The sequence below is a fragment of the Equus asinus genome, chromosome X (genome assembly GCF_041296235.1).
Source record: "Equus asinus isolate D_3611 breed Donkey chromosome X, EquAss-T2T_v2, whole genome shotgun sequence".
In the NCBI taxonomy this organism is placed as follows: Eukaryota; Metazoa; Chordata; class Mammalia; order Perissodactyla; family Equidae; genus Equus; species Equus asinus.
Genome location: NC_091820.1, coordinates 121,376,688 through 121,401,824, shown reverse-complemented (window position 1 = coordinate 121,401,824; position 25,137 = coordinate 121,376,688). Strand labels below are relative to the sequence as shown.

Below are 25,137 nucleotides of genomic sequence, written 5' to 3'. Positions count from 1 at the left end.
GAGACAATATTCTGCCTTTGGAAGGCTCTATTATACTCATTGAAAGCCAAGATATGCATTTTTCTCTTTTACCTTCACTTTTTATAAAAGGTTATGCTGACGTAGATCTTACTAACAAAAAAAATCTTCCTGATGAAATCAGGATAAATAATTCCACACATCATCAAGTGGAGAGAAAGGCTTTGAATTAGTTTCCATGGAAATCTGGAGATGAAGTAAAGTAATAATTTCAAGGCAGAGCAGCTGAATTGAAGATAATGGTAAAAATAGTTTGATAAAGAAAATAGAATAAAGTAATCAAGAAGACTCCAATCAATTATTCCTTTTTGTTTACCTTCAAGTGATTAATTTGTCTGCGTTTATTAACCTGATGAGATTAAGCAGACCTTCCTAGTGATTTATTTTGTAATTGTCTTCAAGGTTTGACATAAGCTGTGGAGTTATTGAAGGTGGAGATTTAAATTCAATTACTCATGAAGCAGGTGGTGCTTCTCCTGAAAGAATATCTGAATTCATGGGCTTCCCATGTTAACATTATGAGTGAAAATTATTAATTCATCTGATAGTATCTCCCAAAGACTTTTAGAAGTCATTTGGCATCCACATACTTCGCTAAAAGTCAGCAGCTTCAGAACTGAACTTGTAATACAGAGAATCCAGACACTGGAAATAAAGGATTTTATGTTAAAGCTAATTATTTTATACAATTTCTTTTTGCTAGAGCCTCCCTTGGGGCCTGGGATGTGGTGCTGTCCTTAATGGAATCCACCAGCTCAAGCTTTGAATGCCAGAAGGATAGCTTTCTTTGAACTTGACCAATGGTTCCCACTCTCTGTACCTGTGAAGGGTACCACTGGATAAGATCATGCTTTATTTTGACAGGCGAGAGAGAGAGAGAGAGAGACCTTGAAAGTCTTTAAATGAAATGACTAATTGCTTTTTCGTCTCTGTGGTCATTGTTGTATATATTTTTCTATTCTTTCTGTGGGTGTAGTAAGGATAGACGGGATTCTCCAAAAACTAATCCAGGTGCCACCTCTCCAGCATCCACAAAGGCCCGGAACACATCTAAGAGTGGGAAGTAAGTGAAAAGTGCCCTTGTGCATCTAACATAGCTATCACAAAGCCATGTGCTGTCCTCATTTTCTCATTCATTTGTATTCATTCAAGAAAGATTTGCGGAATGCCTTCTGTGTGCCTCACACTGGACTAGTCACTGGGGAACTTAAATGAGTAAGGCAGGTGTGTCAGGAATACTGGGTGCATGAAGGACTAAAGAAGGGAGAGGAGAGAAAGGAGAAAGTTAGGAGATGACTTTGGAAAGATAGCTTTTAGGGCTGACTGGGAAGGGCAAGGACTTAAAGCAATGCAAGATTTGGACTATGAGTTTCAAAAATTAAAGCAGCAGCAGTGGCACTGATCAATCATATTATGATTTGCAAAATCCATGAAAATCTGTCTTGGATCCATACACTAAGACTTAGGGTTGATTTAGAAGAATCTAGAAAGCCATTCCACAAATGTCCTGGTTTAAGTACATTTACATTGTAACCATATCACTGATTTACATGATATGTATATTCCTTTCCTAGTAACTGGTATATACTGTGTCCTACCTGAAACTGTCTTTTTGGTATTGCCGAAACTTATATTAGCTGAATATTTGTGATGTTAGATTTACCTCTCTGGGCTAATTCCAGAGAGCAACATTGACTGATCTCTCCCTTTGGGTTCAGCGGAGCATGGCAATCTGAAACAGTGTGATCCCGTGCAGATGACATACCTCCAATTAGGTGCTTCTGCTTCGAAGTGGCTACAGCCCTTCGGTGAATGGCTGGGATCCTCTGTAAGCTCTCTCTCGGGGTCCTCTGTAAGCTCTCTCTCTTGGGGGTATGGGGCATTGTGACAGGCAGAAATACAGCCCACAAGCAGCACCCAGCCTACATCTAGAGAAAATGAAAGATGCCTTCATCATGCTAAAAGCTCTAATCTAGCAATAAGATATGTCACTACAAGAGCATGGCTTTGCAATGAAAGGTGAATTTGTAATGGTCATATATTTTATGTATTCAGCATTGGGCCATAAATGCTGCACTTTGAATATGATCTTATATTCCATTCCCAAAGTGAAAGATCTATTGGCTGCCTTTTTTTCCCTCTTCTCCTCCTCCTGAATACCATTTCAGGTTTGCATATAAAGTTGAATGTGGGCTATCTTGGAGAATATAAAAAGCGGTGGTGAAGACATAAGACTAAATCTCAGAGCAGTTAGGACTCGTTTCAGTTATTTATCGCCGAGCACCACAATCAAAATGCTGTATAAATTATGAAGGAAGGGAATTGATGCACACATTCCCAAGCAGCTGAATGTTTCCAAATTAGTCCCAATTCATCGTTAGCATACACTCTCAGTTAACAGAGATGGCATTGGTGAATGCTTTTAACTCCATGCTTGCAGAAATGGCAGGCCCTGTCTGGGCACCTTGTACGCACCTGTCACACTGACAAGTGCAGGACACAATCTCCATTTATTAGACCCTGTGTATAATTATGGATGTTTGTGATTGCTGTTGCATTTCGAAAGGGGTGTTGTTTTGTGTTTTTTTGGCTTTGCAGGAACCAAATCTTTTACCTTTTGAGTGAAGAATCTCAGAGTGAGTCACAAAAGGAGCAGTTGGTAGAATTTGAGTTAAGATGACATAGAGAATGCATACCTAATACCATACCCAGGTTGTGAGCAGTAGGAGGCCTGCATAAATACATTCTTAAGTAGATAAACATGATCTTATATCTCACTTGCTGTATTTGGACATATCCCAAGCTGCGTCGCACATTCTGAGCCTAGGTGTCTTTTATTTGCCATGTGTGTGACTCACAGATTGAGCTAGTTCTTTTGAATTCTTCATTATTTTGGTTGATTATTAATGAAAAATAGAAAAGTTCTCCAATATCCAATAGCCTCTTCATGGGTATGTGTGTCAGGTTCCCTTTCTCTTACTTATTTCCCATAGTTTTCAGGAGGTTTTATGCAATTCTTTCTCCGCACATGTTCTCCTTCGTGGGATATTTTTGTCAACAGGAGCAGTACTGACCTTCCATGAAGATGGTGAGACTATCGGGGACATTTTTCACACTTTCTAGAACAGTGTCTATTAATGTTTAGGCACGTGTGTTATAGTTCAAAGAGACTAGTTATTTCCTCTGTATTTTCTTGGTTTTAGAGTGTGTGGTGGTGAGGGAGGGCCCCCCAGGGCTTTTCCCCATGCTGCATTTTCACAACAGCCAACATTGAGGGTGCTGTTTTTCTGGGTTTTCTCATGTTATTTGACCTAATGACAGTGGGATTTGGAGCAGTTTTTAAGAGTTTATATATGTTATTTTGAGACCAGATACAGGCTAGGAGATAGAAGTGTTCTTTTCTTCTTTGAAAAGAAATTGTCTCTTCTTTTTTGAAGAAACAAAAAATGCGGAAGTCAAGCTGCCTCAGATGTACATCATGGCTAAAAATAATAATAACTAATATGTGTTGAGTGAGTGCTATGAGCCAACCTCGGTACTGAGCACCTGATACATTTTGTCTCTGATCTTCATCCACCAAAAGCTCACAGAATAGGCGCTATTATTATTTCTATTTTATTCATGAGGAAATCGAGGCTTGGAGAGGATATCATGTGCCTACATAGGGTCTCCAAAGGAACAATTTTGGTAAAACCCTTCTTTAGCACAATAACTAAAATATGTTGAGCTTTTACTTTGTGCTGTTGTGCTAGACCCTGGGGCTACAAAGACAAATACAAGGTACGATAGGTGCCCTCAAGGAGCTCATAGTCTTAGTAGAGGAGACAGAGGACGACGACGTGGTCTTTACAGTGAGACAGTCACAGGGTGCTGCTGCAGCCAAAATAGTCACCCCTAACCAATGCCAGGGTTGGAGTGGGGAAGACGTCATGTGGGGATCTCAATGAAGGCTGTTTTTGAAAAGTGACTCCTGAACTCCTTAATTTTCTTCACTTACCCCTCAGGTAGCAAGGCTAGGTCAGAAGAGGAAAATGCAAATTAGTCACTAAGGTGGACAGAATCCTCTAACGTTGATAAGAATGTGTTGAAGTTGTGGATTAGGTCAAAGCTAAAACTGAACGGCCAATTCTGCCTTTTTTCCGACTTCAATCCATTTGGAGCCAACTGAGATGCAGTGTAGCATGCTGAGTAGCTTAAGAAACCTACAGCTTGAAAGTTGTGTCAGTTCTGCTTGCTCTGTTTCATTGCCTGGATCTGAACCTGGGTAGCCAGCCCTCTGTTTCAGGGAGGAACAGATGGAATGGGATATGTCTGAGCAGCAGAGCCAGACTACTCTGGCAATGACTTTCAGGGAGGTAATGCAATTTCTTCTGTGCCAGCAGTGAGCCAAATTGACAGGACGGAAAAAAACAATCAGTGCAGAGGCATACCTCCGAGATCAGGAAGCATAGGTTTTGCAGAGGTTGACTCATGACCAACCAGGCCAGGCCACCGCATTGAACCTCACATTTGGTTCCCCTTGGTAATGTGAATCTGTTATTCTATCCAGCACATCAGGTTGCAGTCAATCCATTTGCTGACCCCTTTGGTTGTTCCCAGCAAGCACTTTAAACTCTCAAGGCTGAGCATACATGGTAGCCACAAGGAGCCGTTACAAATCTTCATTTTATATCAGAACACTTTCATACTTTACATGAGACCAACTTTTTGCTGAGCAGATAAGGATACTAGGACTCAAGAAGGGTCAGTCACTTTCCCAGAGTGGCACATCTAGTTCGTAGCAGAAGTCAGCCTAGAATCTTAGTCCTCTGATGCTTCTCCTGTGCTCATTCTACTACGATGCGTGCTACAGTTCTTCTCCCACATAGCAACATACTTCAGCCAGTCACACCAAAGGAGACCTGGAGCCTGGTCTCAGGATGTCCAGCTGAGCCCTCTGACCTCCATATGCCACGATACCTGTGTAGGTGGGTTTTGTCAGCCACTGTGAAAATGAAACCTTGGGGAGAAATGCGAATCAATCTACTTTTTAAAAAGCGTAGCAGTGGTGATGATGAGAGGAAATAGCATGCACTTCAAACACTTTACTTTTTCTCTAAAATAACATTATTCTGGTTGTGTTTGGACAGTCACTCTTTCTCAACATTATTGTTGAGCAGTCTTCAGCCTTTAACACACCCTTTCATCAAGGAAGCAATAAAGACAACTCGTAGATCACTACAGCTATTCTCCCTCAAATCAGCCAACCAAGGCTGAGGGTGTGTGTGTGTGTGTGTGTGTGTGTAACATTCAGAGGCATCCATTTAAAAATTAGATTGCAGGCAGTTGCAGATGACGATGGAAATCAATCACTCCTCTCAGCATGAAATGTTTTTCACGTGGGCTCAAGCTATGGAATGACAGGGACCGAGTTCAATTTTGCAATACTAGTGAAGGCCATGAATATTACAGGGCCAGAGCGGAGCACCCAAACACAGTGCCTGGTAAATGACACCAAAATTGTTGAATTAAGTACCATAAATTTTGGCTTAAATGAATTAGGCTAGGGGAAGGGAGGGATGCTAAAATGGAGAAAAAGGAGTACAGAAAGGGAATATGAGATGACCGAGTCAAACCTTGCTCACTTCACAAATCTACCCAGAGCCGACTCCAGTAGCAGATGCCACAGGAAGACGGACTCCAACCTGTCTTGCCAAAATTGTCTCATAACAAACAGATCTGTTTATCTATTCAGCAGTCTCTAGATGAGAGCAGTCAGGAGCACATCGCTTCATCAATAAACTAAACACACTAACACTCGTTTGGTTTTGGTTGGCAGGAGCCAAACGAAAAACTTTCCTGCTGTAGAAAGAAGAGGTGAAGGCTTGTTTGCTCTGAACGGACTCAGCATGGTACATTTATGTTCAGTCTCAGCTGTTTGTATGTGCACCGCTGGAGTCTGAGTCCTATATGCTATGATCTCCTGATTGTGTCGTTTCCTCTCATTGAGAGCCATATATTTCTTCCGAGACAGTAGGCTGTGACTACTAAAACCCTTAGTTTTGCCTTTGTGTATGAAAGTGTGTGTGTGCATTTTCACTTCAAAATGGTTGTATGCTATTCAGGGAAATGCAAATCAAGACTACACTAAGATATCACCTTACACCTGTTAGAATGGCAAAAATATCCAAAACCAAGAGTGACAAATGTTGGAGAGGCTGTGGAGAAAAAGGAACCCTCTTACACTGTTGGTGGGAATGCAAACTGGTGCAGCCACTATGGAAAACAGTATGGAGATTCCTCAAAAAGTTAAGAATAGAAATACCTTATGACCCAGCCATCCCACTACTGGGTATCTATCCTAAGAACCTGAAATCAGCAATTCCAAAAGTCCCATGCACCCCTATGTTCATCGCAGCATTATTCACAATAGCCAAGTCATGGAACCAACCTAAGTGCCCAGCAACTGATGATTGGATAAAGAAGATATGGTATATATATACAATGGAATACTACTCAGCCATAAAAAAGGACAAAGTCGTCCCATTCACAACAACATGGATAGACCTTGAGAGTATTATGTTGAGTGAAATAAGCCAGACAGAGAAAGACGAACTCTGTATGACTCCACTCATAGGTGGTAGTTAACATATGGACAAAGAGAACTGATCGGTGGTTGCCAGGGGAAAGGGGGGTCGGGGGAGGGCACTAGGGGTGAAGTGTACCTACAACATGACTAATAATGATGTACAACTGTAATTTCACAAGGTTGTTAACTATCATAACCTTAATAAAAAAAATGGTTGTATGCTATATAAACATAGCAATCAAATAGCTAAATATTCAACTTTTCAAATAATTACTCTAGTTTTATGTGACGACAATGTCAGTGGTGCCTTAGTTTAGCTATTAGACTAAATGTCATATCACAAAGGCTTATGACAAACCAAAGCATTAAACTGATTGACCTCTCTCGCTATCTCGCCTTCTCTCTCCCTCCTCCCATCTCTCTCTGCAATTGCTCCTTTATAGAAAAAGATAAATGACAGAAACATAAACTGATGTCAGAATGTATTTCCAAAAACAGCTTTTAGTAGAGTGTTCCCAAGAATCAATTCATTTGTAGCCTAATTGCCTTTCCTTCCAATATTCCCCATCCAGGATAGTGTGAGACCTTTCGTTACAACGAAAAAAGTCAAATCTATGCCAGAAAGTGCATTCATTAATAAGGCAGGGAAGTAGCCTAAGGCGTTTGAAAAAGACTTTCAGCAACAAGGAGTAAATAACACACAGGCTTGACACACTTTGAGATTTAACCTAGTGCTAACCAGCTGCAGCACAGGGCTGTTGAAAGATCTCTTTAAGTAAATTAATCATGTAGCCTTGTGTGTATTTGAAAGGACATCAGCTTTGGAGTCAGATAGACCTGGATTTGAATCTTGGCTCTACCACTGATTAACTTTGTACCTACCTCATTGGGCTGTTGCGAGGATGAAATGTCATAATCCACGTAAGGCTGTAATAGTGCCTGGCACATGGCAAGTGCTTAATAAATGTCAGCCAGTGATTATACTTGATTCAGCTGCCAACATCTTGCAGCTGGGGACAGTGTGACCTGGCCAGTATGATTCTGACCAAATGAGCTCTGGCTGGCACAGCTTGCCTGGTTATCTCCTTTGCCAGCTCTGGAAATGGGGAAGCAGAAGCTCCAGCACCACTGGCACTATATAAATAATGCCCGCAGATTGGGTGAGACACAAAATTAAAGGAAGAAACAGTCCAGCCGTGGAAACATTTCCTAGCAGGTACACATGCATCTCTGTGATGGTTAGGATATAGAGTATACTTACTAACATAATAAATGCCTCCCAAAAACCTGACTGTCCACGCTGGTCATAGCTCTACAGCTTAGTTAAGAAGAGTGTTCTGCTGATGGAGCGGTGGAAAGCAGGAGCCATTTTTCTCCCTTCTCACCTGCCAGACAAAATCATGGAACCAACAGCTGCTCTCTAGAATGGAGTCCTCAATAACTCTTTTTTCCCTCTGTAATAGACTTGTTGAGAACTCTCGTTTGCATTGTTCTGGCAGAGCTCGGGGTTATGCCTGTTCCCAGGTGCTGGCTGGACTTCCGCTCCTCTCTTTCCCACTTGAGAAAGCCTAGGGAGGCAAGGAATCCTCCATTTTCCTCCAAGTACTAAGTCTCTTTGTCTCTGTCTCTCTATTTCTGTCCCTGTCTCTCTCCCTCTCTTCCTCTCTCTCTTTTTCCCTCCCTCATTCCCTTCCTCCCTCCTCCCTTCATCTATCTGTGCAGCCGTTCATCTGTCAATGTTCCCTCTGTCCTTTCACCCCAATATTTTTAGCTCTCAACTCATCTCTTTCTGAGCTGAGGAAATTGCAGAGGCTAAATAAATGGCATCTTCTAAGGCCTCTAGGCCAAATGCGTGTTTTTCAGACAACTAACCAATTAAACATGGCCCACTATGGTTTGCAGTACTAAAACAGTATGGGAACACAGGGCAAAACTGATGTGCTATCCAAATAATTATTATGAATTTAACAGTGACTAAAAATCTGGAGTGTAGAAGCATTTAAATGTTGAGTAGTTTTAATTTTATGAAATTCAATTTATCGGTTTTTTTCCTTTTCTGGATTATGCTTTTGGTATTATATCTAAGAAATCTTTGCCTAACCCACAGTTGCAGAGGTTTTCATCTATGTTTTCTCTTAGATGTTTTATAGTTTTAGGTTTTACATTTAGAGCAATTATCCAATTTGAGTTAAGCTTTCTATATGGTGCAAGGTTAGAGATCAAGGTTTTGTTTTGTTTTACATATGGATATCCAGTTGTTCTAGTACATGTCTTGAGAAGAATATCCTTTCTCCATTAAAGTCCCTTGACACCTTTGTTGAAAATTAGTTGTACGTATATTTATCCTTAGGCCAATTCCGCTCTGCCTTGATTACTCTAGCTTTATAATAAGTCTTGAGATCAGATGGTGTGAGTTCTTCATCTTTCCTTCTCAAAGTTGCTTTGGATATTCTAGGTCCTTTGCATTTCTATATGAATTTTAGAATCAGCCTATAAATTTCCAGAAAAAGAGAAAAAGCCTGCTGGGATTTTTGCAGGGATTGAGTTGCATCTATGTGTCAAATTTGGGGAGAACTGACATCTTAAAAATATTGAGTCTTCCAAGCCATGAACACAGTGTCTCTCTCCATTTATTTAGATCTTTTTAAATTTCACTCAGCAATGCTTTGTAGTTTTCAATGTAAATGTATTTCTTATCTTTTGTCCAACGTATCCCTAAGTGTTTCGTACTTCTGATGCTATGGTAAATAGTATTGTCTTGTTTCAATTTCTGATTGTTCATTTCTAGCATATAGAAATACAGTTGATTTTTGTATATTAATCTTATGTCTTGCAAATTTTCTAAGCCCACTTATTAGTTCCGGAAGCTTTGTTATAGATTGTATTGGATTTTTTACATAGACAATTATGTCATCTGTGAATAAAGACGGTTTTGTTCTTCTTTTCCAATATGGATGCCTTTTTTCCTGCCTTATTGCCTGGCTAGAACCTGTAGTACGATGTTGAGTAGCTCTGAGTTTATTGGTGCATAACTATTTTCCACCCTTTTAACTTTGTAAAAAGACACATATAACAATGGAGAGAGAGTTGAACAGTGGTAGTATCCTCTAAAGATGCTGTTTTGGGGACAAATGAATGATTGGTGCCTTTATCAGAAGGTCAAAGCTACTCCCAAAGTACAGCACAGACATTCTTCGGAGAAAAAGTAGATCTTATTCATGGGGAGGAAAAGGAGAACAAAAAGCAAAAAACAAAATGAAAAATAAACCCTAAAGTTCATAGAATCACACTCTTCCCATTATTCTCATTCTCTAATTCATATTTTCTCTCTCCCTCCCTTCTCCCCTCTCCCCTCTCTCCGCTTTCTCCCTTCATGAGTTCTTTAAAAGAAGTGGTATAAGATAATGGTTAAGATGGCAAACTCTGGAGCCCAGTTGTTGCTTTAAAATCCTGACACTTCTCTGGGCAAGTTACGTAATCTCTCTGGGCGTCAGTTTCTTCACTTGTAGAAAGACGATACTAACAGTGCCTGCTTCATAGGATTTTCTTGAGTATTAAATTCCTCATTCATTCAAAAATGTTATTGAGTGCTTGCTGGGTACCAGGTACTATTCTAGGCTCTGGGGATACAGAAAAGAACAAAACAACCAAATTCCCCTGCCCTTACGTCCATTTTAGTGGAGAGATATAGTCATTAAATAAGTAAAATGTATAGTATTTTAAAGGGGAATAAGTCATAAGAGGGGAAAAAGCAGGACAGAGGGATAAGGAGTGGTGCAGGCAAGAAATTTTTAAATTTAAATAAAGGGTTGAGGAAGACCTCACTGAAGGGTGCACATTTGAAGGAAGGTTTCATTTATTTCAATAAGGTAATACATGACAAGGAATTAGAACTATTCCTCACATATAGCGAACATATAATAATGCTTTTATTAACTACAATTTATTAAGTGCTTTCTATGTGTCAGGCATCATGCAAGGTGCTTTACATAATATTATCTTGTTTAGTCATTACAATAGGCCTCTAAAGCAAACATTATTATTAGCTCTTTTTTACTGACAAGGAATGTGAGACGACATTGACTTCTTCCAGGTCACATAGTTAATAGGTGATGGGGCCAAGACTCCGACCATGTCTGGGCTTGTCTCATGAGGCTCAGTTCATCCATCCTTTCTGAAGGTGCGCTTTGTGATAAGGGACTATAGTAGACCTAGATTCACAAAGATTTGAAGACTGGTCCTGCTGCTGGAGGTTTTAGTTAGAGGGAATAGTATTGAGTAGATAAAATGTTCTGCAAGGGCTGTGAAGTGTGTTGAAATCTCAGACTCTCCTTACTATTTCAACATGAAAAGAAGGCTGGTCTTGCCTGAGACTCCACCCCCAGCACCTGGCTCTGGCACTTTCACTACTATGTGTGTTGTGTGCACACAACCTGAGAAGGGAGGAGTGGGGAGAACAGAAATCAAACTACATTATTGGTCAACGGCTGTTACTTCATTACAAATCACGTTTTCACGATGGTTGCTTGCTAAACATTAAACAAAAAAGAAAAATGAGGCCGGACTCAGCTCACTGATGATTGAACTGTAAATTTTGCCTGGAAAATGTTGGTGATGCTATAAAATTCAGGCCACCATCTGTTAGTGCTTGTTTGAAGTAGCATTTGTACTGGATGATTGAGATGTCACATGCATTTGAAGCACAAATCATCAGTGCATGGGTGCCTAGCATCCCTGGAAAGATTGTGGATGGTGAGGACGGTCCAAGAACGACGTCACTTGCTTGAAGGATATATTTATATGATATTACAAGCCACTGTTTGAGGTCACTTGAGTGGGGTTGAGTGTGGCAGGAGATGGGGACAACTGAGAAAACTGGCTGCTTGAATTCACTGGATAATTTAATCAAAATGATCAGTTGGCTAGTCCTGTGCAGTCTGGCAGCCCCAACATGTGTGGCCATCACTGGCTGCAAAGCTCAGAATGCATTTGGGCATACACATGAGGGGGGAGGGAAGCAAGTGTAGTTAAGCTCGAAATTCCTAATAACAATTTTAAAAAACATTACTTGTATAGTTTTATATAGTTTGGAAACAGCATTCTTATCTGTGACCCCATTTACTTTCACCAACAACCCTATGGGGCAGGAATTATATCTACAACTTACAGATAAAAAAAAAAACTAAGTCCGAGCGAAATGACATATTTTGCCCAAAACCACATAGATAGTAAGTGGCAGAGCCGTGATTGAAACCAGGGCCCATTCTTCTGTAAATTGTAAATTATTTTCCCCATTCCATAGAGCTCCAGACAGGCCACTCTGAAATTAGAGTCAAATAATTTTAGGTAGCTGATAAAAAAAAAATGCAAAACATACTTGACATGCAGGTAGAGAACCTACAGAACTCATTCCCAACAAAAGTAGTAAAGACTGGCAACTGTGAAAGCCAGAAATTTTAAAAGAAGCAGTAACACTTACTGAGTGCTTCCTATGCACCAGGCCCTATTCTAGGTGGTTTAAATGTATGCATTTTCTCATTTCATCTGAAAAGTACCCCATGACAGTGGTTCGGGAAGCCATCACTTGCTTAGATGGAATGGATCGTGCCCACTCCTGAAAGTTCCCTTTTAGGGTGGATGTCCAGGGACCTGAGCAGAGACAGGCTCTTAGCATGGCTGGATTGTGGAGCTGAGCCACGGTAGTGATTCTCCAAGCCTTGAAATTGAAAGGGTTTTGCTTTTTTGGCATCAAAGATCATAATTGACAGAAGTAGGAGTGCTCGGCTTGCTTCCAAGTGGCTCCTCAACAGTGTCCCTCTTTCTCCTCATTGTTGGGGAGGAGCTGTGTGCTCCACAGGCTTTAATGAGATGCTCTCTACCCAGCCTCTGCATGTTTACATTCATTTTACTCATTCGTGCCTAGAGAACCTTCGAGGGTGATAAAGCTATTGTGTGCCTTCACAGTAGGCACTAGGGCAACTGCTTCAATTGTGATGTTTGTCAGAAAATAGTATGCTGCCACTAGCCACCCACATTACTCTCCCAGGACTGCTCCTCCTCCTACTGTGAAACACAGATAATCCTTCTTGTCATCCCTCCTAGCATCACCAGGAGGGTGTGAAACAAGCAATACCATGTCTCTAAAGACCTTGCAAAAAATAACTAGTTACACATACTGTCTTTCTAGTGGTTTTCAGGAACTTTGGGAACAAGTGCATCTCCACATTAGCAAAGGTGACAGATTCATACTCTTTTTCCCTGAGAATGTTTACCATCCTTATGCCAGGTCTGTGATGGTTGCCCCTATTATCCCACAGGCCATCATGCCTTTTCCCCCCGACATGCCCGGTGCCTCACCAAATATTCATTTCTCTACTCTCTTTCTTCAGCAGCCACATTTCAGGGACTAGTTAGACGTAACCAGATTTGTCCTTGTAAACACATCCAGTCTGGAGACTGGGGATTTCTTTACCTGAGTATCTCGATGTCTATCACCCCCTTGGTGGCAAGGAAGAAACAAATGCGTAGTATTGTGGATGGCTGTTTATTTTTTTCTTCTTTCTGTAATATGGGAGTCTGTGTTCATTCATTACCAAATGCAGTGGACAAGGCATTTGGTGCTAAGAAATAGAAGTACAAAGAAAAAAGTTTCTTCTCTCTCCCCTACTCCTCACCCTGCAAATGCCTCCTGGTGGGGAATCTGCCTGCAAGTCACCATTCTCCATTCCTACTTTGGCTTCCAACAGCTGAAAAAAGGTTGAAGGAGATCTAAAGAAGCTGGGCTCATAGAGCCATTGCAATGCACTTACCATGCCCTTCCTTTGTGTGGATCAGTGATTTTCAGTTTATGTTCTGTACAGCTCTTGGGTTCTGAGGCAGGACCTCAGAACCTGCTGAAAGTAGGGGTGATGGGGAGTCTGAAGTGGTAAATAGATGGGGCTCCAGACCTCTGCTCCACCCCTTCCTGAGTGACTCCATTTTAATCTGTTTTATATAGTGGGGTCAGACTATATAAAGCCCTGCCGCTTAGAATAAGTTTGATGCCAACTGCTATAGACCCAGCCTGAGAATGCTCGGGGAGCAGAGTATGGAATAACCTTTATCCACCATGCCCCAGCTCCCCAATGGCAGGCACAGCAGCTTTGGCTATTGGGCAGTCGTGCAGTCCCCTTTCTCAATTCTGCAAGCTCTTGCAAACAACGACAACCAAAAGAAAAAGGAAGAAAAGAAAAGAAAGAAATGCTTCCCTTCATATGGCCAAATTGCTCAGAACCAGACTGACAGGTGGTTGTTCCCTGAGATTACAGCCTAAACCCAGGCTGAACCTGAAATACTTGGAGGGAAAAAATGCTGCAGGTTTTGAGTAATGCTCCCCAACTGGCTTCTGCTCTGAAGACTAAATGAACACACACTATTTCCACTCCATTTCCTTAAACTGGTCTCTGTGCTAGGCTGTAATGAAACCTGCAGGGGAAGAAAAGACCATTAGCTTGGGGAGAGGATTATTATTTTAGTTGCTTAAGCCATCCTCTTCCGGAAAATAGTCAGGCAGATGTTTAGGCCAAAGTCTATATTGTTAATTTGAACGCCATTAGAAGGTCCATGAGTTTTTCTAATATTTATTCATTGTAGGTATTTTATATACTCCTACACACAATTTTTTTAAACTCTCCAGTGTTTTATTTTATGTTCACTGACTAGTTCAACCTTATCACCAACTGTAGTGTCATCATCAGCTCCAGCCCCCTCTTGGTTATACTGGTCTCCTCCTTGTCTGCCGAATGCCCTTTTTTTCATGCCATTGCACTGTCTTGAATGACCTCCATCTTTCAACTATACCTTTCTAAATCCTAGTTTATTGGAAAGAGCTCAGTCTTTCAAATTAGATAGATATGGGTTTGTATTCCAGCTCTGGCACCTTGGACAATTTGCTTAACTTCTTCGAGCCTCAGTTTCTTCATCTTTAAAATGGGGATAATAATTAAACCTCCCTCTCTACTAAAGAGTTTTTGAGGATTCAGTGAGATAACTTATGCAAAGCTTCTGGTCGATACTGGTGCTCATTAAATAGAATTATTGTTACGACCCATATTGCAAAATACAATTAATATGCCACTTCCTCCTTCATGTCTCTCCTGATGTGGCCTGAGAGCATCTCTCCCTTCCCTTGAACAATATCCACTTAGCATTTAACCAGGCACCAAGATGTGTGTATTAAATCAATCAGCACGTATTTATTGTGCATCTAGTATGTGATGGGCACAGCACCAGGTGTTGGGGTGGGGTGGAAGTACAGAGGTGGACGTGAGAGAACGAGGGGAGGAGGTGGAGGTAGCAGGGCTGAAACAGGCACAAATTCAGTCACTGCTCTTAAGCATCTTATTTTCCAGTAGAGAAGATGCTCATATACACAGACTAAAATCCAAGGAACAGAGTGATGTGCTCTGCAGGGAAGGTGCAACCAGAGATGTGGCTGGAGGACTGTGGATGCTGGGCAATAAAAGGAAAGACAAAGTGCTGGAAATAACAGCTCTCATTATTGTTAACTTTGCCCCCTGTTTGCTGATCTCTCTAGCTAGCATGTGGCTATGGCTCCTAAAGGAACAGTGGGCATAATTCTTTTAACTTCCACAGAGCATGCAAGAGTACATCAGGAGCTCTCAGTATATGCACTGATACGAGACACTTCTGTAAAGTGTCCGTAGTAAACAGAATAAAATGTCTTCAACACACCCCGGGAAGACCATCTATTCTCTTGTTTCATCTTACTGCAGGGGCACAAAGTGAACGCACTGTATCTCAGTATGTGGAAACGTTAAAATGACTTCGCCTTATTTTTTAAATGAATAAATGAATAAATAAATGAATCCTTCTCCTTGAACCTTAAAGATCCTCGAGCTTGTTTTAAACAAGAGCATTGTGTTGGGGGTTTTGGTACTGAACCAAGTGCAGGACTCTCCTCTCCCCTGAGCCTGTGATACTACAGACAGGTGCAGAGAGCAGTTCTGGGATACTCTTACCCATAGGCCTCTTTACTTCAACCCACCACTTGTCCCTCTTTCCAAACTAGTATCTGGGAACTCGTGCCTGATAGCGCTTTTGGTGGGTGTTAGAACCATCTTGGTGCTAACCATCTTGCCATAGCATGCTGCTGCCGGGCCTCTTGGAAGTCATATCCCCCTCCCCATCTTTGCACGCAATCCCCCTCTTCCTGTTCATTTTCCTCCCCACTCCCCGCACAGTAGTCCTTAACTTCATTAACTGAGTCACTTACTCAATAGTATACCATCCTTTTAAGGCAGATTCCAATGACTTGGAATTTTCCCTGATTGAGCCTGGGCTGGACACAAGCAGCAATGGGGGAAAAACCCTGAAAGTCGAAAGACTGGGGTTCTAACCCCAGACCTGATCCTTACTAACTCTGCCACCTTGAGAAAGTCACTTAGCCTCTCTGGATCTCTGTTTTCTCTGCTGTTAAATGTAGACTGGCTTTGCTGACTGAAGTAGAAACAAATAGCTAGACAACCCCCTATCACCACTATCCACACAAATAATGGAGCTAGAAACACAGGATCTTTTCCAGGTAATTTCCTACTGCCGCATTTTAAGGGTGGTGGGCTGGGAAGATGAGTTTTGAAAGGGGGGAAGTAATTCACATCTCCCAAGATAGTGTTTATAATGGTCTATTAAGAACACATTTAAAAGAAATGGCCTGAGTCTGTAGTATTCTACCCAGGACAACAGGCCAGTTCAGCCAAAGTGGTTTTTGAATAGGCCCATAAGCAAACCCCTTTTAGTGAAAAGTAGAGCTGCTTTGCAGAAAGCAGAAAAGTGACATTTTCTCCTAATACATTTAAAAATGGTCACTTCACCATTGCCAAACTTTGTTACCACTCCCAAGAGCTACGGCTTCAAGATTAATGATCCTCGTCCCAAAGAGAAGGCCGTGACTGTTAAAAGAAAACAAATCAGCAGCGCATGCTATTTTCTATTCTGCATTCTTTGAGAATTAATGTCAATAATACTGTTGCAACAGTGTTCAAAATAAAGGATGGAGTTTTCTAATTGTCCAGTAAAAAAAGTTCCAAGGCTGAATCCCCAGAGAAAAGACCTGAGTTTAAATCATTAACACCACAAATCTCGATAATTGTGGAGTGTGTGCAAGCGCCTTAATCAGGATGGTATGTCTGAGTGGTCTGTTTTAATTTGATCACACTGATTAAGTTTCTGTAAGCTAATATATGTTGCATTTCCAATTCAATTAAATGAGAATTTCCTGCCATTACTAGATATTACCAAAATGCCCTGATGGGTGAAGACTAGGCTTGGTATTTTCAATTGCTGCTGAATTCCTGATTATATAATCTGTGTAGTAAATGAAATCAATGAAAGCTCAAATTAAATTCAGCAAACTTTGAGGAGTAAATATGTTTTCCCCATACTTTTGGTATATTTTCACCTCGAGGTGTGGAGCACATTAGTTGGAACTCATTGATTACCTTTAGCGATAAATTTTCCAGGGCTCTCTCCCCTCATATACCAATTCCTAGAACAGTCTATCCTGTTCAAAGGCACTGTAAATGTGGGTGATGAATAGGCCCTCTCTCTATTATATATGTATTATAGTTGTGCCTCTTTCGGCTGTAGATAAGAGCTATCTTATGTAAATGAAATTGCTTTGTAAATGTAAATGCCTATTGGGTCATTGATCACCCTGGAGATGGAGGAAACAGAACAATACGGGAGGTGTGAAAGAAACTATCTAGGGACAGGAATGAAGAAAATTGCTAAGTGGGTAAGAGATTGAATAGATGAAGCTAGAGAACTTTGTGGAGGGGAGCGGGAAGTTGCTGGGAGAGGAGTGGCTTGCGCCTGCAGAGCCCTCCGAAGGCCTTGCTTTCTTGAGGTCCTGAAGACTGACTACTGAAAGAGAAATGGACCTGGTGGGTGTAGGCTTGAAGCAGGAGGGACTGAAAAGGAAAGCTCGATTTAATTGTTAAGTGGGACCAGGGCACTGGGCGTGCCTGTCTCCAAGTCTTTTCCACGTCTCAACAACTCACAGGGGTTGTGACAGTCTTACCTGAAAATGGCCCCTTGGGGTGACAGTCACTTGCCTCACCCTGGAGGAAGAGGGTACGGGATAGACCTAGTGCTGCCTGTTTCCATGTCCTAGCAGCGTCCTCAATTCCTTGGATAGTGTCAGGAGGCAGGCAAGCCCAGCAGTGAACACAGGAACCATCTGGGCGAGAGTGCCCCTGGAATTTTCGCACAATATGCTAGGTCCTTTTTATGGATTGTGGATGTCAAAAGCTGCTATAAGCCAAATGTGTGACTCACAGAGTAACAAAGCCCTCGAAATCAGTTTGTAAGACATCTTGAAGATAAACAAGCGGGAAAGGCTTTCTATTTTTGCCCCACTTTTTTTATATCCCGCCTACTTCCAAAAACTATTTGAAGTGACTTCCAAAAGGCTTCCTTACTCACGCCGAGGAGTATTTAAGAAGTATTTCTTAAAGTTGAGCCCATGTGTATCATATAAATAGAGAAGAGTGATTATATAAGGACATGAATATATCAGGAATTTCTCGCTTTATACAATAGATAAACTCTGGTGGAATTGTTAAGTGAGTGAGGTATTTGGGGCACTTACTCCATTCTTTCCTTGGGTGTCCTTTTGGTTCCTTCCTCCAGCATCTGCAGTCTCTAAACAGTGCCTTTCCTCCCAAGTAAAACTTCCCTGTCTCGTAGCTAATATCTGCAATGAAATTTATTTATTTTCTAATAAAGTTGTTGTTAGTGCCATTGAGTGGATTCGGACTCCTAGCGACCCTGCGTACAGCAGAGCGGAGCCCTGCCTGGTCTTTTTGCGCCACCCTCTCACCTTCCGGTGCTATATCAGACAATGCTCCGTTGCTATTCATAGAGTTTCCATGGCCACTTTTTTTGGAAGTGGGTGGCTAGATCCCTCTTCCTAGTCTGTCTTAGTCTGGAAGCTCCGCTGAAACCTGTCCACCATGGGTGACCCTGCTGGTATTTAGAACACCGGTAGCCTAGCTTTCGGCATCACAGAAACACGTAGCCACCACAGTGTGACAACCGACAGAGACAGTGGGTGGTGTGATTCCCTGAACAGGAAGCAAACCTGGGCCGTGGTGGTGAGAGTGCTGAGTCTTAACCACTAGACCACCAGGGCTGGTCTTCTAATAAAGTACGTCCTAATAAATACGAACTAGTGACTATAAAAGGCTTAATATGTCAGTCTCCCTAACGCTCAAAGAATTTCCTGTAATGGCTGGAAAGAGATTTGGGGACAGAAATAATGCTGTAAGAGTTGATCCCAACCCCTAAAGAGTGTGCAGCCTAGTTACAGGAGAAAAAAAAAAAAAGCATATGTAAAATTCAGGGAAAAGAGTCAAGTGCTACCTCTAAGAGCACTTGGAGCTCAGAAAAGGGAAAGAGCAAGGTCTTCAAGATGGAGCCCCATGCAATGTGAGAGCCATTCAGCGTGCCCAACAAGTCAAGGATGGCTACTAGAGGAGATAAGAGCCCGTGTGGACAGGATTTGGATCATAGGAGGAGGGAGAGCGTCTCCATCTGCCTTCCCCTCCATCTCCCTCCTCTTAGCCACCTCCACACCGTCCACCCCATGCCACTCGCATCACCTCTTTCTTTCTACTCTACTTTCTCCTCCCTCTCTGCCCTCCTCTTTGTTCTCCCTTCATCCTTTTCCTCACTGACCCCTTGACTCCCCTTTCTTCCCCTTCCTCTTCTCCACCCCTCTAACCTCTACTTTCCCTCATTCTGTTCTTCTGATGAGTCCTCTTTGCTCCTCCATCTCTCAGTCTCCCTCAGTTTGTTGTCACCTCAGCTTAAATAAGGCCCAGTGGGAGAAATGGGACCCAGGAACCCTAAATGTGGGTACCCCTCCAAAAAGCTTAAGCCTGGTAGAGGACTAGTGGATCCTCAACACTGCTTTGAGAAATCACTTTTCCTCTCATTCTCCTGCTGGAGGGACCAAATGCTCCTAGGTAGGCGTGGTCTTTGTCAAACTGTGTCTTTGGCACCCATCTCTCCTCCTTCCCCCACCCTTTGGCTTTGGCCTTGCCCCTCCAGCATCTGTGCAACCACTATTAGGAAATGAATGAAGCTAAGTTGTTCGAGGCAAAAAGCTAACAATGTGGGGCAGCAGGAGAGAGCTTTGTAAACCTAAAAAAGAAAGAGGTTTTCCTAGGAGCTTCAGGAGGACAAGAAAGCCTTCTTACCACAGACATGGGACACTTGAGGAAGAATCCAAGTAGCGTGTCTGAAGAGAGAGGCTTTTCAAAAAAAAATCTCTTGAGTAAGGCAGTTTAGCATAGAGCTTAAGAGCATGAGCTCTGCAGCCACCCTGTTGGGCTTTAAATCCCAGCTCCACCTCTTACTAGCTGTGTGACTTTGAGGCACAGAAAGGTTGAGGAGCTCTCTCAGTCTCTTCATCAATAAAAAGAGGATGATAATATTATCACCTGCCTCAAGGGTGGTGGTAATAATTAAATGAATTACTTCGTGTTAATCACTTAGATTCCTGCCTGACACATAGTAAAGGGCCCGTGAGCACTTACTGTAATTGTTTGAATACAGGTGAATGCAGGACTTCTTTGAGGCCTTTAAAGACTGCCTGATCCATGAGTCAGGTTTGCTAACGTGTTTTGTGCAGAATGCTTTTCTCAGTATCTGAAGAAGCTGACCCAGGGTAGAGCAGGGATCACTGTAAGCCATTTCCAATGTCAAGGGCAGGGGCACCTGTCCTGTTGCCCCCAGAACCACACAGTTTGCATGCGTGCTTCCCATGGGTCTCAATGGATGAGGACCAAGTAAAAACTGCCCATAACCTAGCCAAACCTGACTCTGAGTGGACGGCTCCCTCAATATGGCCATAAAGATCATCCACAGTCCTCTGCTAGATTGATTGCCTTTATCATTCTGAAATCAAATGTTGAACGGGTAGGTAGCTCCAGAAACTTGGGCTTCTGATGACATTTAACAATGAAAATTGTACCTGGAAAGAGACAAAGAAATGCTTGGGTGTAAAAATAGAGAGAGCAAATCGAAAATGTAAGCAGATATAGAACAGTCTAATTTCTCTTTTGTAAACCTTCAACTTCCAATTCTACCTAATATATACCTATGCCTTTTGTGGCTGGCTAGCGATCCCACAATGGAGGCGGAATTCTTGAGCTCATTTTCCTTGATTCCCTTTCACGTCTTTAACCTGGTAGCATGGGAAAATATAGCTCCAGCCTCCAACCCAAGACCAAATCAGAAGAGGTGTTGGGCCATTGCTTTGTCTTGGAACCTGAGTCTTGGTTTGGTCCATGGAGGTGTCCTTGTGAATGGCGAACAGCTAACCGGCACAGCCATTGCAGTCCTGGAGCCTTGGGAGGAGTTCTCAGAGCTAAATAATGTTTCCTTAAAAGATCCTGAAACGTGTGTGGGGTAACACATATTTTATCATAGTTATTCTGGCTCTGCGAGTGCAATGAAAATGTTAGCCTTGGCATATCAATCGTGTTTTACAGATGACTGTAATTTCCTGAATGTCAAAACTCCAAATTTTTCTACTAAGCAAACTTTTCAGTGGCAAAACAGATTGCCTCCATAATGTATCACTGTGGGCAGGAAAAATGAAATCTTTATGCACTGTATTATGAATCAATGAGGCATTGAGATTCTTGGAAGGGTGAGTGGACTCTGGAAAATGAAAAACTACCACTATTCCATCTCTGCAAACCGCTGCTCAGGGAGTGGAGGCTTCGGCGGCAGTCAGCGTGTGAGCTACAGAAATATCGGATTCAAGTTGAAGCTAGTTCCTGCCTTTCCCCGCGTTTTCATGGGGTAAATGTTGCTATCAATATTGTGTGAGTCGGGGCAGTTAACAAACCCTCCTAACACAATTCCCTTTGCTTCTGGGATAACGTCTCTGTTGGGTTATTGATAAAGGGAGCCTGAGAGGACTGCACATTTAATTGAGAGAAAAACAATATTAATGGCAGATAATTGTGGAATGAGTACCAGGTGTCCTGCATCGTACGAAGCACTCTACACGGGTTATCTCACTGAAAAATCACAGCGCTGTGAAGCGGCTGCTCACGGATGAGGAAACCAAGACGTAGAGAGGTTAAGTAATTTGCACAAGGTTACATAAACTGGGGCTTGCTTCCAGAACTTTCTGACGCCAGAGGCTGAGCTCTTAACTACAAAGAATTTATCAATGACTGTTTCTCAAGAGTCTGGGCCAGCAAGATCCATGGGGAAAGAGGAGAAGAGATACAAAGAGAACTGCTCCTGCCCTCTTCCCAAGAGGCCCACAGCCTTGGAGGGAAGAGAAGACTTAGACATGAATGCCTACATGACAAAGCCACGTGTCTCTTAAGAGAAGTCCAGATAACCCTTTCTGGAGGTTCAAAGGAGGGCATGCCTGCTTCAGCTGTGGACATCAGGAGGAAGGAAGCCTTGAGAAGATAGTCCTATTTGGAGAGACAGAAAGAGAGGAGCAGGCAGGTTGTGCCTGTGGGGACCAGCATAAGCAAAGGCGTGAGGCAGCAATGTGAGGCCAGGAAAGAAGAGTTTGGTTTGCTTAGAGTGTGGGAGTCAATGTGCAGGGGGGCAGTGATAGGATGGGAAGATACGACTGGACCACTAATTTAGTGATAAATCGTGGACATTATTCAACTAAAAATCAGTCTGCTTAGTTTCTCTGCAAAACCTTGTGCTTTTACCCTTTCTTTGCTTTCTCATTTACTTTTAAACCAGAGACTCCTGTCAGACCTTAGCCCCAACAAAATTCTAAGGCATCCAAGTTTGCCTTTGGCACCCTCAGTTTTCCTTCTCGGCCTCCTTTTCCTTCCTCAAAACTCGTTGCCCGTTTTTCTACATGCCCTGCACACCCTCTCGCCCCCTCCCCCCACTGTGGGATCCGATTATTAAACCCATAGGAGGGATATCCTAGAGGTCGTTTAGACCTTCCCCCGTCTAAATGACTGAGAAGTCTTAGTGGCTTGTGACCCTCCACGCCCCACCCCCGCCACACACAGGCAGGAGGCAGATGCTTAAACCAAATTAATAAACCTTACATTGTGGCTTCCTGGCTAACTGAGAGGATGGAGCTGTGCTTCCTAGCACCCCTGAAAATCACGCCACCCCACACGGCTGCACATCCTGTTAGGCTATTGTAGAAAGCTCTGCACTGCTTCACGCAAAATTCCTTTCATTCTCAAATAAATGAGCAAAGTGGCATAGGGTAGCAGAATGAGTCTGGATGTCTAGACGTGGGTCTCAGACATATGTAACTTGATCACTTACTAGCTGTGTGACCTTTCACCTCTCTGGGCACTAATATCCGCATCTATGAAATGGACTGGACCTATGTGTTTCACAGGCATGTTGTGAGGATTTAATGAGAGAGGAAGAAAATGTACTTTGTTAAGAAATCTTTGCCATAGAGAACTTTTTAGAAGAAGAGGACAAAGAGGGTGCTATGTCTTCAAAAAGGTTTGGAATAATAGCTCTTTAATCCCTGAAAATGAACTGAGAATTATAAATATTTCAAATTATTTAAGAACTTCAAAGGTGACTCACTTGTCACCTGAACTATGCTTGGTACACTGAAATGCAGCAATACCGGCCTCTCTAAAATGTACCTGCCCATATTTCAACTGTCAACACATTCTTCCCACCACGCAGAAGGTAAAGGTCGGTGCACACATTTCTAGTAACACCTTGACTGGTGAATGTTAAATGCAAGGAGGTGGGGTAGGGGAGCAACAGGACTTCAAAAATAGCCCTAGGGTAATCAAATCTTGTTTGAACTTGTGTATTCCTGGCTGATTCATGATTCTGAAAAGGAAAAAAGTTTGATCCAAACTGTCACCAAATGGCCTTATTTTAAATTCCTGTGATTTCTTTGAGCAGAAAGGAGCAGGCTTCCTGATTGTGACTATTGAAGCAGCCTTTCACCTGCATGCCGTGGCCAATCTCCTAGGGCTGTGATTTGAGGAAGGTCTCCTGCCCCATAGTGCTTGCCCCGCTGCTGCCAGAAATTCTCCTATAAGTGAAGAGGGTACAGCGGTGCCCCTCAGGGGGTGCTTCTCTAAAATGGAATCTTTCTGGCGGTGCTAAGTACCTGACACCTTGATGAAAAGAGTCTTTCTAACCACTTTCCTTGAGATCTAAGATTTCGAGCAGCCTAAGCTGAGAGAGTCCAGCAGCAGGGAAAGGCTAGAGGAAGGGGGAGGTATAGGAGAGGGGATGGAGAAGATTGGAGGACAACGTCTTCTGGCCACCACGAAGGACAAAAGAAATGGGAACTAGGCATAGGATTTCAGGCCTCAGTGGGGGAATGTTTGAAGGGGAGGGGCCTTCTTTACTCTGTCGGGTGGCATCGCATGTACAGCAGTCTCTCCCGGCCGAGGAGTGCCAACACTGAGGGCCTGAGGAGCTGCAGCAAGCCAGAGGCAGGGTAGTGTTGGGACCAAGGGGCCTGTGTGGCTTGGGGAATAATGTCCTTGGGCTCTGATTAGTGGTGAATGACCTGGTTGGAGCTGATGTACAGTGAGGTGGGAGAGGACAAAAAGGAGCATCCTGGGCAATTCCAAGGCTTCGTGGTAGATGGTAATCGTTCCATCAACTGACCCACCAGTCTGCATTCCCATGAGGTGCTGGGCCCTGTGCTGAGAGAGAGGAGAGATGCCAAGTAGTCTTGAATGGAATATATAGCCTGGTTGGAGAGACAAAAGAAGAGAAGTGGACTATTCAGACATCCATTTGGGGCTTAATGTGCAACAGAGGATAGTGGGGAAAACACTGAATTGGGAGTTAGGAGACCTGGGTTCTGGCCCTACACCCACTTCTGACTACTTATGTATCCTTGGGCAAGTAACTTCCTTTGTTTGAGGTTCAAGTTGCTCATCTGTATAATGGTAATTCTATTTCTTGTCCTGTATACCTCAAGGGACTGAGTGAGGAACCAAAGATATAAGAACAGTGAGCCATTCACCATTTCACATGAAACTTCTGATTGTTATTAACCAGCCTTCCCTTCCTCCCTCCTTCCCTCCCTCCTTCCTTTTCCCAGGCACTGATATCAATGGATTTTCTTCAGATCACCTTTCTGAAAAACCTTTGTGGGCAGGGGGATATCATTTAGAGTAATCATCTGTGGCCTTAAATCCAACTGGCTGTGGGTCACTATCTCTGAGAATTAACCTCAGTTGCAGGGAGAACAGCCAAGCCAGGAGGAAGAGTTCTGTAGGTGGCTCACACAGCATGTAAGTGAATCCGACTCCCCACTGACATGTCCTCAGAGTGCATGATTAATGGAAGAGTCCGAGGGTGGTGCCACCCTCAAGCACTGCCTTAAGTTGAAAAATCAGAGTCAGATGTCTCTCTTAGTCTGAATATTGACTTTTCGTCCTTTATAGCTTTCAGATCTTGCAGCAGAGACTAAGTAAGCTTCTACCGGGTGGCTGCCTTTTCTGAAGCTGCTTCTTGTTTGTCAGTCACCTTGAGCGTGA

The 25,137-nt window shown here is 42.7% G+C and overlaps 1 protein-coding gene across 4 annotated transcripts in view; it reads left to right on the top strand.

Moving 5' to 3' along the window:
* HS6ST2 (heparan sulfate 6-O-sulfotransferase 2) overlaps positions 1-25,137 on the top strand; it is a 274,210-nt gene that overhangs the window by 231,960 nt on the left and 17,113 nt on the right. For 2 of the 4 annotated variants that reach the window (XM_070502498.1, XM_070502499.1), the window contains one exon: positions 995-1,081. The exons of the other annotated variants lie outside the window; for them this stretch is intronic. In XM_070502498.1, the coding sequence (XP_070358599.1) occupies positions 995-1,081 (87 nt within the window). The remainder of the gene's footprint in view (positions 1-994; positions 1,082-25,137) is intronic. 4 annotated transcript variants of the gene reach the window in all.